Source organism: Tupaia chinensis, unplaced genomic scaffold (genome assembly GCF_000334495.1).
Source record: "Tupaia chinensis unplaced genomic scaffold, TupChi_1.0 Scaffold000238_1, whole genome shotgun sequence".
NCBI lineage: Eukaryota > Metazoa > Chordata > Mammalia > Scandentia > Tupaiidae > Tupaia > Tupaia belangeri.
Window position 1 is genome coordinate 8,724,641 of NW_006159716.1, and position 13,545 is coordinate 8,738,185.

The 13,545-nt window shown below is 42.2% G+C and overlaps 1 protein-coding gene across 1 annotated transcript; it reads right to left on the minus strand.

Annotated features, from left to right (window-relative positions):
• Window positions 1-2,370: 2,370 nt before the first annotated feature.
• KCTD20 (potassium channel tetramerization domain containing 20) lies at window positions 2,371-13,003 on the minus strand (the record flags this gene model as incomplete). The annotated part of the gene is given in 6 exon segments (XM_014587872.2): window positions 2,371-2,959; window positions 5,494-5,604; window positions 8,164-8,361; window positions 9,431-9,551; window positions 9,896-9,998; window positions 12,730-13,003. Coding segments are annotated over 6 exon segments (1,047 nt in total). The 3' UTR covers window positions 2,371-2,666.
• Between the last annotated feature and the right edge of the window lie 542 nt (window positions 13,004-13,545).

Sequence of the window (13,545 nt, forward strand, 5' to 3'; positions counted from 1 at the left end):
GCAATCCAGGCCTTGTCCCTGTGAGGATTGAGAGGTCTTATGTTGTGAAATGCTGACTGGGAATAGAGCAGCCATGGCTGAGGGGAGCCACCAAACAACGATGCTGAGCTCCACCTCAGTGGTTGGGGGAGGTACAAAAATATCCTCCTCCCCCTTCTGAGGGAACCTGCGGTCCCAGCTTTCCTTCAGTCACACTACCCAGTGACGCTAGATTCACCTTCGGAGATTCCGAGCCTACTAACGTTCTATAGTTTGGGGCCAACAGCATGTTAACTCAATTTTGGGGGAAAAAAGGTCTAAGTCTTGAAAGCCTGAGGAAACGGATTACATAGAACAAAGTATTGAATACATGCCCTACTTCCATGTGTGGATTTTTACCTAAGCACAAACTAATTAAAGTGTTTGTTGTGGTGTTTACATTTAAACGTTAACAATACATAAGCTGTGTAACAGTAGTTATGTGTGTCAGAATACACAAGCATTAGATAGTTCAAATTTCCTTTGTAATGGCATAAAGTCCACTGAGAAGCTTAAAGGAAGCACCATTAAACAATAAACTGGCCAACTGCTAGTGGGTATGAATGTTGGTGCGGCAAGGTCTAGGGCAAGCTTTACCTCAAATATGAGCCAATTAGCTTCATGGAAATAAAACTACCTTCTGGCTACAAATAACCTTGACCCTTAACCTTAATCCTGGCAACTGGACTTGCAAATGGACGTCAATGGTTATCACCTCCGTAGGTTTAAACCCCTTACTATTATTAAATACTTTTTCTGGGTAAGGAAGAGCGCTGGTTTCTACTGCGATGTTGGTCACATGCACAAGAGAGCATAATTCTTGAGAACACTCTTGTTCTTCAAGGCTAGAAAGAGTAGCTTTCAACACCTACCTGACTTTATCTTTGGATGAGTGTGACTAGGGCAGTCAAAATGGAATAAAGTCACTTGTCCTAAAGTATCTTCTGGGAATGGGATTTAAGGAAATCAGCCAAGTCCTTATTTTAAAGAACTTAAAGGAAACCACGTGCCTCTTCACTGTTTGTGAGGAGTAAATATCCCTGCACGCGTGACTGAGAGTTCAACTTCTACCCCAAAGTGGGAGATGATCTCAACACTTTAGCTCTGCTGTTAATAGCCATGGAGACAGTAGAGGAAGGTGGTTCAGTACTAGGGACTGGGGAGAGTTATCTCGTTTGTTACTCACCGTGCACGGCCAACAGGCTGACATAGCAAACACTATGACTAGGCCTAATTTCTCACCAACTCACCCTTCCTCGGGGATGACAGCATCATTTTCTTACCCTGTGTTGTGATCAGCTAATAGGCAATTTCAAAAACAAATATACTAATACTCAAAATAATTCCATGGTATGAAAAGAACATACACAGAAAAATCTTGCTCCAGGACAGAGCCTGAACAGGTGGTATTTTCCACCAGCTTTAGTCCAAATGTCCCCACCTTGCTCTAATAGGTCTACTGAAAACAACAAAACAAAACAGAACAGCACTTGTGAGGAATTCCTGCCCTCATCTTGAAAGCCTTTAAGCAGCGTCTAAGCTCTTCTAGTCACACCCAGAGTACCTGCTGCCCTGGGGTGTCAAGATTTATGGCTTTACACCGGACTCAAATCCAGGGTAATCTGTGGCCTGGGGCCTGTCTGGGAGAGGTTCTTCTTGAGCTGTGGATTTCATTCCAAACGAACCAATTTGTTAGGTTCAAACCCTTGAAACAAAAGGTTCATAAGCACCATCACATCATTATCCTTCTTATTTCATCCCCCACCCCCCAAAGCTGTGTTTTCGGATTGTACGTTGCATTAGTAAGAAACAAAACTGAATTTAAGTTCTTAAAAATTTCCTTTTGGGGATCAGCAGTTAGCATAATGGCTATGTCACTGGACTCCCATGTAGTCTACCATGGTTCGCATCCCGGACCCGGTGGCTTAAACTCACGCTGGGCACGTGTGTGTGTGCCCAAGATCCCAAGAGGAGAATGGAGGAGAAGGGATTGCGGCGTGACCATCCCCCCTTGGGGGTGATTTCTCGCTGTCTTTTTCTTTCTGGCAAGTGCATGCGCCCTATAGCAAAAAGCTCTCAAAAAAAAAAAAAAATTCTTTTGGACATTTTGAATGAGAGCCTAGCTCTTCCCAGATGAAATCTAGTACAGAGGCCACCAGGAATGGCATCTTCATTAACCTCTAATGAACATCCCATTAACGCCTGATTTTAGATTGAGATTGTCTCCTTTTAAGTTTGGTCCCTTTGCTGCTAAGCAACTTGCCTCGTATAAAATAAAACAAAAACCAAGAACAGAGGACAAAGGATAAGGACCACTTTGCTAAATATGAGGCAACAGGAGTCCTGACTTCCTTTCCTGCTTTTCCCATTATGCAAAGACTCAGTGAACAGCACCAAACCCAAATTCTTCAAGTTACCAGGGCTGCTGCAAAGCTGGTAGCTTAATTATCAGTGAGTGCTTCATCCCTTGTCAGAGACACAGACGTACTAAAAAGGACATATTAATTACGGGAGAAAGGCAAAGGACAGGGAAAAAGCACGCCTCCTACTCAGAGTGAGACAAACAATGGGGAGGACGGGGAGGACGGGCTGTACCCAAGCATCCCAGACTGAGAAGAGCTCCCATCAGGGTGGACCCATAGCTGGCCCTAGTCCTGCAAGTCATTAGAAGCCATCTGAGAAAGTGGGGCATTGAGCCGGTCAAGTTCATCCACTTGGGGTGGGTGGTGCATTAATATCTCCTGATCTTCCAAGACATCCTCGCCAGCAGCTACCAGATTAGTGAGGGATTTGCTTCGAACACACTGAAAATCTACATGGCGACTCTTTCCTTCTTCCTTTTCCCAGGACATCTGAATAAAAGGGCGCTGCACATAATTATAGATGACTTCAGACCGGCCACCAGGTCTTCTTTTAATTTTTTCTTTACAGGTGGGGTAACCTGCAACAGAGAAAAAGGCCTCTCTCATGATCTGGCAAATTGTGCACTCTGGCGTTCATACTTCCTAACCACATCAATTTCCCCCAGATTCAAAGACAGCATGTAAAACTGTGTGGGAAGTGATCAGTCCCTATTCCATGCGCTCCCATCTCCAATCACATAAATGCTTGATTCCGTCCTGCTCAGATTAGTAGATTCAGTCCCTAGAAGACACGAATCTAAGAGAAGTACCAAGAATCCTATCCCTTCTGGGGCCAGCAGGTGGCGTGGTGGTTAAGGGCACTGGACTCTCACATGGCCGATCCCGGTTTGAGTCCTGGACCTAACAACTTGCTTTTTCACTTTTCCTCTCTCTTGCTCTGTCCCTCAGTCAAATTAAAATAAGTAAATAAATAAGTAAAGTAATTATTATTCTTTTCTTTTCTTTTAATGGAACAGGGAGAGAAGACACTCATCAATCTCAGTTGTTGGCAACAATACCATAGAACCAAATTCCTGCAGCGCATGGCTACTGCAGTCTCCTTAACTCAATTGCTTAGAGTAACTTAGCCCATTTTCTGTCACTATAACAATACCACAGACTGGGAAATTTATAAAGGAGTTTATTTAGCTTGTGATTCTGGAGGCTGAGAAGTATAAGGGCATGGCACTGGCTTCTGGTGAGGCCTTTTGTGCTGGGACCATAGCAGCAAGAAAGGGCTGAGTTCACTTTCACAACAACCTGCTCTCCTGAGAATGAGCTCCTGTGATAACAGCATTTGATCTCTTTGTATGGTCTCTGCCCTCTTGACCCAGTCCCCTATTACCAGACTCTGCCTCCCAACACTACTGCATTGGAGGTGAACTTCCAACACATGAATTTGGGAGACACATTCAAACCACAGCAGAGCGCATCCTGTATGAAAAATAGTTAAGGAACTGTGGAATGTTTTGCCTACAAAAAAGCACAGATGCTGCATAAAATACGTGACACATGGAAACCGGAGAAATCTTATTCAAAGTAGTTTCAGAGGCTAGAACTAGAGAGCAGGCAGAAGAGGGAGGCAGTTTTCTCACAGGTGTATGAAAGAGTATTTTAACAGAACAGCTGGAAAGGCTACTCTGAGACATGTCCTTACCCTAGTGTTTCCCAAGAGATAAAGGAAAAATACAGAGGAAAGAAGTTTAATAGATAATCTCAAAAATTTCTTCCAACTTAAAATTCCCATCTAAGTCAGACAGAATAGTAGGTTAGATGGGTTCTGCGGGGACTATGAGATAGCAACAACAAAGCACAAGAGTCAAAGATGACCAGGTGGCTTTAGCACCCCCCAAGAACCAGTCTCTGAGGCCTTTCCCTGGGGACCATAGGTTGGAAGTCACTGCTCAAAATCATTTAAAGTAGGGACCAGCAGTTAGCACAATGGCTATGTCACTGGACTCCCACGTAGTCGACTGCGGTTTGCGTCCCGGACCCAGTGGGTTAAACTCACGCCGGGCGCGTGTGCATGCGTGCCCAAGATCCCAAGAGGAGAATGGAGGAGAAGGGATTGCGCGTGGCCATCCCCCCTGGGGGGTGATTTCTCACTTTCTGTTTCTCTGTCTTTCTGGCGAGTGCATGGTCCCTATAGCAAAAAAACTCTCCAAAACAATAATAATAATTTAAAGTAGTTCTGTCAATTTACCCACACATTTTCAAAGGTATGGAATAATCTTAAATTCTGAGTCCCCAAGTTTTATTTTTCAGGACCTTTCTAGATACCAGAAACATCCTCACCAAAATTGCTGGTAGAATGATTCTCCCACTTGGTGAGCCCACAAGCCCTACTAAAGCATTTATTTTTTATTTTATTTATTTAAATTTGCTATAGGGCATGTGTGCTTGCCAGAGGTGAGGAAAAGGGAGAAAGACAAAGTGAGAAAGCACCACGGATGGCTATGCCACCATCCCTCAATCCCATCTCCTCTCATGATTTTGGGCATGCAAGCACATGCACCTGTCATGTTTTTCTTTTTCTTTTTTCTTTTTTTTTTTTTAAAAGGAAAAGATTTTTACTATAGGGCATATGCACTCGCCGGGGAGACAGAGACAGAGAGACACAAAGGAAGAAATCACTCCCTGGGGGGATGGCCACGCCGCAATCCCTTCTCCTCCATTCTCCTCTCAAGATCTTGGGCACGCACGCACACGCACCTGGAGTGATTTTAAGCCACCAAGTCCGGGATTCGAACTGCGGTCGACTACACGAGAGTACAACGACATAGCCATTATACCAACTGCTGGTCCCGCCCTCACTGTTTCTTAACCTAAAGTATTAAACTGGAACCTGCTCTTGTGGTTGTTTGAAAGCACTTTCAACTAGAGATAAAATGCAAAGGAAATCAAGGACAAACAAAAACAAAAACAGGAATCTTTCACACTTGAGGAATGTAGTTTTCCTGTGTGCCTACTCTCTAGGCCCTCTGGAAGGTCAGTTTTCAGGTCATGAGTAGTGGACATAGAATCAATCTATAAAACACAGCCTCAATAGTGACTGCTTTTTTTTTGTTTTTACCTTCAATTCCAATGCGAATGTTTTTCAGGCCTCTTTCCTTTAACACTGTTTTAGCAACATCCCGATTCTCAATATATTTGAAAAATCTGTAGAGCTTGGAGCTATAAAGAACTGAAAGAAAAAAAAAAAAACTGGGGTTAGACCAATGGAATAAAGACCTCTCTACACAAAGAAGGAGATGAGCTAACAGAATCAAGCTAATGAAAGGTACACTTGATCCATGATACCACACACACACACAATCCAGACAGATCAAAGAGCAAAGAGTACATAAACTATAAGATAAATGTTTATAGTCGTAGGGTAGAGAAGGCCTTTCTGGGTATAACATAAAGCCGAGAAGTCAATTGATGACTATATAAAAGCATGTATCTGCATTGCTGAAATATCCACTAGCAAAGCTAAAAGCACTCCAAATGGGAAAAATATGTGCAGGTCGTATTACAAAGGGCTAACTTCCTATATATACAGAAACTGTCAAGAGTTTTCACAATCACCAAGTGAAAGCACAAAAATCCCACTTTGAAATGAGCAAGAAGCACAGATAAAGTTAACAGTAAAGGAAGTGAGAATGGCCCTTAAAAATGACAAAGCTGTTGAGGCCAGCACGTCGTGTGGTGGTGAAGGCACTGGACTCTCCCACGGCCAACCACAGTTGAACTGGACAGCCTGAAAATCACACCTACTGCATGTGTATGTGTGTGCCCAAAATCCTGAGAGGAGAATAGCAGAGAGGGGGATTGCAATGTGGCCATCCCCTCTAAGGATGATTTCTTACTTTCCCTCTCTCTCTTTCTGCTGAGCACATGCACCCTATGGTAAAAACCTAAAAAAAAAAACAAAAAACAAAAAAAAGAAAAAAAATTAAGGTGTTCAGCTTTGCTCATGAAATGAGAAATGCAAATTAAAACTTGTGCTGAACATAAAGATACAATTTTTTGTACCTAATAGGAGGGAGAGTGGCAAAGTTTTCTTTCTGTTTTTGTTTTTAGGTTTTTGCCATAGGGTATGTATGTATGCTTATTAAAAAAGAAAAGTGAGAAATTACCCCCAGGGGATGGCTATGCCACAATCCCTTCTCTTCCGTTCTTCTCTTGGGTTTTCAGGCACAAACATACAAGTGCCTGGTATGATTTTCAAGCAGCTGGGTCCAGGACTCAAACCATAGTCGGCCATGTGGGAATCTAGTGCCTTCACCACCACACTATCTGCTGGCCCTGAGAGTGGCAGTTTTTAAAACCGTTTTGGTGAAGGTTTGGGAAACAAATCTGTTAGTTTAGGGAATGCAAATGGAGGGACCAGCAGTTAGCGTAATGGCTATGTCGCTGGACTCCCATGTAGTCAACCATGGTTTGTGTCCTGGACCCGGTGGCTTAAAACTCATGCCAGGCAAGTGTGTGTGCGTGCCCAAGATCCTGAGAGAATGAAGAAGGGATTGCGGCATGGCCATCTCCCCTGGGGGGGTGATTTTTCACTTTCTGTCTCTCTGTCTCTCTCTCTCTCTGTCTGGTGAGTGCATACGCGCCCTATAGCAAAAAAACCTCTTCCAAAAAAAAAAAGATACATTCTTTAAGGAGGATAATTTAACAATATTCATCAAAATTATAAAAACACAAAGCTTTTGACACAAAAATTCCATTTCTAGGTATATTTTATATATATATATATATGTGAAGTCTGTAAGGACATTCACTATAGTATCATTTTTTTTTTTTTTTTGAAGTGTGGCCATCTCCCTTTGGGGATGATTTCTCACTTTCCCTCTCACTGTCTCTCGCTCCAGCATGTGCATGTGCATTATGGCAAAAACCTTAAAAAAAAAAAAGTAAGACATAGTATAAGAGAAAAAATGTATTTGTTTATGTATATGCACTGAATATAATTGAAAAGATATAAAAAACTGAGGCAGAAAAGTGAGTAGATGGGACACAGGCCAGAACAAGACCTTTTAGTGTACATCCTTTTATATTTTCTGAATTATTACAAGTTTGAAAGGATTTCAGGACGAAATGAATGAGAAGGATGACATCACCATTTAATGTGCTGCCTCAGTAGTACATGACACAGTACTGACACCACAGTTAAGAATAAGAATTATGGGACCAGCAGGTGGCATGGTGGTTAAGGCACTGGGCACTCCCACATGGCCAACCAAGGTTCGAGTCCCGGACCCAATGGTCTGCTTTCTCACTTTCCCTCTCTCTCTTTCTGTGTGTGTGTGTGTGTCTCTCTCTGGTCAAATTAAAATAAATGAATGAATAAATAAAATTAAATTAAATAATTCTTTAAAAAAAAAGAAAAAGAGGGACCAGCAGCTGGCATGGTGGTTAAGGTACTGGACACTCCCACATGGCTGACCACAGTTCAAGTTCTGGACTTGGTAGCTTGCTTTCTCACTTCCCCTCTTTCTCTCTCCCTCTCTATGTCTCCCTCTGTCAAATTAAAAATAAATAAATGAATAAATAAAAATAAAAAAAAGAGTGAGAATTATAGTAATATTCACTGTGCTCTCCAGCATAAACGTTAGACCTGCACTAGAGGTTTATCATCCAGGTGAGTGTACTCATCGTTCGCTCAACAGTGATATTCACATTGGTTCGGGGGTCTAGCTGCTAGTCTGGGCAGCATGTTTCTTGCTGAAAATATCTACACCAGACTGTGGGCTCCTACTTTGAGAATATTCCTCCCCCATGGGTGGCGGGTGATCTTCGTCCCAGTCAACAGAATCCTCATCTGTCAGCACAACAATGTGGCACTCTCGCTCCCCTTTCTTGGCACAGCCCACCATGATGGGCAAGATCAGCTCTTCGAGGTAGTGGTCAAACTGCTTGTGAGCACCATCATTAGACAGTTCGTGCAGTAAAGCGCCTGGAGAGAGAAAACACAAGTGAATATGCCTTCTATCCAGATGCACATAGAACGGGCGTGAGAGAAACTATGAGCTGTGATCGCTGATAAGGTCCAGAGGAGTGGTGCAATTAAATCAGAGACTGTTTCCTATTTCACTACAACCATCAAGTGACTTTGTTAGAAATACTCTATACTCTACCACTCCTCCACTTACTCGTGTTTAATAATCCTTGAGCATTCTGATCAATTGAGGTTTTATTGCACTGTCAGGTCATAATCATTAATTCTACAAGAGATAAGCCAGCATTTGGGGATGACTCTTAGCAGTATCTCTTTTGAACTTGTCCTGGTCCTGATTTCATGGAGTTAAGAGTACCACAGTACAGGACTAATCTGAAGTTCAGCAACACCAAAAGATTTACTCTAAGTATGTACTAGACCCTCTGGGGAATTATAAGTCCAGAGGCTTTCATACAACATGCAAGGAAAGGAATTATGAACTTCAAAGAATAATTTGTTTAATAACTTCAGGAAGCCTAGATAATGATTAAGACCATGGAGTTTATAGTTAGCCAATCTGAATTCTAATTCTAATGCTTACACCTTTGAAAGAGCTAACCTTTTAGTCTTCTCATCTGTTAAATGAGATTGCTATAAGATTTAAGCAAGTCTACATCTAAAGCACTTAGCAAACACTAAGTTAGTGACAGAAATGACAGAATGAAACACCCAGCCAATTTATGGTGTTGGGCTTTATTAGTGTGCCTCTCCTCATGTTGATAAATCAATAATCTTTGTTAGGAGCAAGAACCAGGGTCCCAAGAGGGAAGCAGTTAGCTTGGTGACTCACTGGTCGAGCTCAATTTAGGACCCACTGCCTGCTTTCCTGTGTTTCCTCCACTTCACTTCCTTACGGTCCTTTGAAGCAGGAGGGGGAATGTATTAGTACCATGTATCTGCTCTGCAGACGATTTTCAAACCACACTTGAAGTTCCTTTTGTTTGATCATAAAAAATGTCAGTCAATTCCAAGTGAACTCAAAATTCTGCTGCTCAGGTGCAGCTGTCAGCTGCTCCTCTGTACTCACTCAGATCTTGACACCGGATAGTGTTGAAGTCAAAGTTAATGCAGAGATAATCACATGTATCCCTAAGGTCTGGGATAGAGATGCCATCAGGACAGTTGATGATACCAGTTTTGTAATAATCCTGCCAACAAGAGGAGGAAGAAGAAAGGTAGGCAAAAACTGATGGAAAAAATACGTCTTCAATCCTATTCATTCCTGGTTCTGTTCAAAGTGATGAGTTACTGGAATTATCACCAAATTGGTTCCCTCGTTAGCTAGCAAAGAGGCGGCTCACTCTTGACATGTTTAAGCAGAACTTGATAAATGACTGAGGTCACACAAGCAAGGACTTAAAAGTGGCAGGAATCAAAAATAAAGAGGGAAAGGCAACAGCTGGAAACCACAGACAGTAATTTAGACCAGAACTGTCACGGCTGCTGCCCATGCATGCCCAGGGAAGGGGATTTCACCTAAAAGTACTCATACCAGCACTGTGCGAAACACGGTTGCACTGATTCCTTCGGCAATCTCATACTCTCCCTTCTCGTTGGGCCGTGTGAAGTTGTATTCCCTTCCTGGTCCAAACATTCTGAAAGATACCCAAGTAACAATAACAATGTTACCTTCTCCAGCATCATTCTGGTTTTTTTTTTTTTTTTTTGAGAGGTTTTTGCTGTAGGGCGCGTGCGCTCGCCAGACAGACAGAGAGAGAGACAGAAAGCAAGAAATCACCCCCCCAGAGGGGATGGCCACGCTGCAATCCCTTCTTCTCCATTCTCTCGGGATCTTGGGCACGCATGCACACACACCCGGCGTGAGTTTAAGCCACTGGGTCCAGGACTCGAGCCACGGTCAACTACGTGGGAGTCCAGCAACATAGCCATTACTCCAACTGCTGGTCCCTCCAGCATCATTCTGAAAGACTCCATTGCACTCATTCGTGAGTTAGCATCACAGCCCTTGGACCCAACACCTACAGGAGGAACTTAAGTCTCAGGAAACTCCCCTTGGTCCAGAAAAGAAGACAGCAATTGCTTCAACAGTCCATCACCAGCAATTGCTTTAAGCATGTGTGTGCAAGAAGGAATGAAGCAGTAAGTTCTCAAAGTTCACGTGTGCTAAGTTTCATTGGTAGCAAATGCAGAGACTGCAACTGCAGAGATGGCCCTTGGAAAATCCGATGTGTGATGGCTGTCTTTGATGACCTCCCCACTGCTCAAGAACCTGCCTAGAGGTCTGATAGTTCAGGAAGACATCGTTTCTGCTCCTGACCTTTCCTACTCCTTCCCCTCCTCTCAACATTTATCTATCCAGCATGTCATTCCTCATTATTTCTGAGTTTTGCTTTTCAACTTCTAATCTGGTAGAGAACTCTGCATACGAAGGTGCTTCCCCTTCCCTGGTACATTATAACAGTAGGGTCTGGGAAAAAACTCCTTATTCAATCCAAGGAGTAACTGATGATGGGGCTTCAGGTCAAGTAGAAAAGGACAGCAGTAAGTGCGCTTAGCAGTAGCTTGACAGATGCGTATTTCAGAGAGGCAGGCCTGCTCTCAGCATGAATTCACAGGTCATGAGGGCACCGAGAGGAGGGCTTGCTTCTCTTATCCACCTCTCCTTCTTCCTTTATGCTCTCCAGTCTACTGAGCCCATGACTTCTACTCTTGCTGTACTCTTGTGTATGAATTGTGGAATGTGAAGATAGCACAGAGACAGGGCATGCAGTCACTATCTTCAGCCAGCCGATCTGCTTTCCCAATGGGACTCAGCTGCCCTTTCCTTCCTTAACCTGTGAGGAAACGCTGCTGTTTAACAGTTCACCTGCTGTTCTCTACTCTGAATGGGCTGCTTTTCAAAGGTCTGGAAATTATTCTATATACATGCTTTAATTCAGATGTTTGAGAGATACATTGGTAGATCTAGTTCTAGTTTTAAAAGGTTCACTATGATTTGTACGTTGAAATATTCACATATTTGAATGGCTGAATGCCATTTAGCCTGGACTTCAGGAAATCAGTGTGATTCATTCTGATTTCTAATTCAGTTCAAATTACTTCAAAGTTCTGAGCAAGGTTAGATCTTTAAACAAACAAAAAATATTTTACTTCTAAGTAGATTAAAATCCTTGAAAACCAGATCTACCCACATACTATCATCATCATCACTACTTATTGCCAGAGGGTACGTGCACTTGCCAAAGAGCATGAGTGAGCATACACGCAACAGCATACATACCCCCCCAATGGAGTGGGGTCACATCCCAATTCCTTTCTTCCATCTGTCCTTCCCATGAGGATTTTGGACAGGCATACACATGCACATACAATCAACATTTTTTCAAGCTGTGGGGGCTGAGATTCGAACCACAGTCAGCCATGTGAGATCTGGCTCCCAATTCACACTGCTTAAGGACTATGCTACTGGCTGGCCCCTCATATTATTCATTTTAATTATTACTCTTATCCCAGTTTGCTTTTCCTCATGTTAAGATCTGTGTTTGGACAGACAAAGGACCTCTCCATTCCTAGCCCAAGCTCCAAGAGTTCTTCTAGATAGTATTCCTCCTTATCAGGCTATTGCTGCTTCTAGACCTCAACCCTGAAAGGCTGGGGTAGTAACAATGAGGATATGACTATAATCTGAATGAAGTAACACAGAGAATAGAACATGAAGAACACAGAGCAAACTTGAAACATAAACATTCCATTTCAAGAATTTAAGGAGTGGTGGAGGCATTTGAAATGATAGCACAGTACCACCAGGCACAAAATGAGCAACAGACGGCAAGCAAAATGCTGTGCAGAAAAATATCTTTGTTCTTGTATCACATGGAACATTTGTCTAATTCTGTTTTTTATTTTAAAAAAGACTATCACTTATGTCTCACTTTATCTCAACCATCTTTGAAGTGTGGAGCTTAGAAAGCATTACTTCTAAGCGTTAACAGAGGAACAGGAAGTGAGACTCAGCAGGTTATCAGCCATAGTTCCACCTTGATCTACCCTTCTCTCCGTAAGTGCATGTGCCCTAAGGAACTCCCTTCTGTGTATGCTCATTTCACTATTCTGGTGTTGTAAACAAAATTAGTATATTCCCACCTCACTAATCACCTATATATATATATATATACACACACACACACACACACACACACATATATATATATATATATATATATACCAGCTTGCTTTCCTTTTCCCACACAATTAAAGGTAGAAAGATAAGCAATGCAACATACTTTATTCTCATCTAATATGCAAAATAAATGAATTATTTCTGTTTACAGACAGTGAATTTGAAAGGAAATTATTATCAGTTACCTTCCCAACATGGTATCTGGATGAGCAGTGAAAATTTGTGGATTCACAACAAAACGTGTACCATCTACAAGAAGTGTCACTTTCTCTGGCGCCTGGGAATGAGAGTTGCTGCCAAAGGCCATGCTACTGTTTCCAAATCTTTCTGGAGCAATAAAGGGTTCATGGTTCCGTTTATTCCCACTTTGGAAGCAAGAGCCTTTGATGTCTTCAGGAAGTGGCATTATGTGAGGGAACTGAAGATTTGCTGGCTGAGAAACATAGTCCAGTGAAAGGTCTGAAAGATCAAACAAACCAAACATAACTAGAGAGCAAAAACTTCTGGGGAAAAAATTCACTCACACTTATTTAAAACATCAACAACAGGCCAGCAGGTGGCGTGCTGTTTAAGGCGCTGGATTACCCCATGGCTGACTGCGGTTTGATTCCTGGACCTAGCGACTTGCTTTCTCATTTGCTCTCTCTCTGGTGAGCACATGTGCCCTATAGCAAATTGAAAAAAAAAAAAATAATAATATTAACAATAAATTAAATAATTACTTAATAATAATAAATGAAATGAATAGTAATAAATAAAACTAAATATTCATTAAGGAGAAAAAAGCAACAATTAAACAGGAAAAACAAACTTTTAGGGGTTCACAGGCAAAAATGCTTGTCTAGAGCAAGTAAAAAAACAACAAAAACCAAACCAAACTAGAAACTCACTCTAAATCTCCTTGAGTGTTATTTCTTTTTTTTTTTTTGGAGAGGTTTTTGCTATAGGGCATGTGTGCTCGCCAGACAGAGAGAGACATAGAGACAGAAAGCAAGAAATCA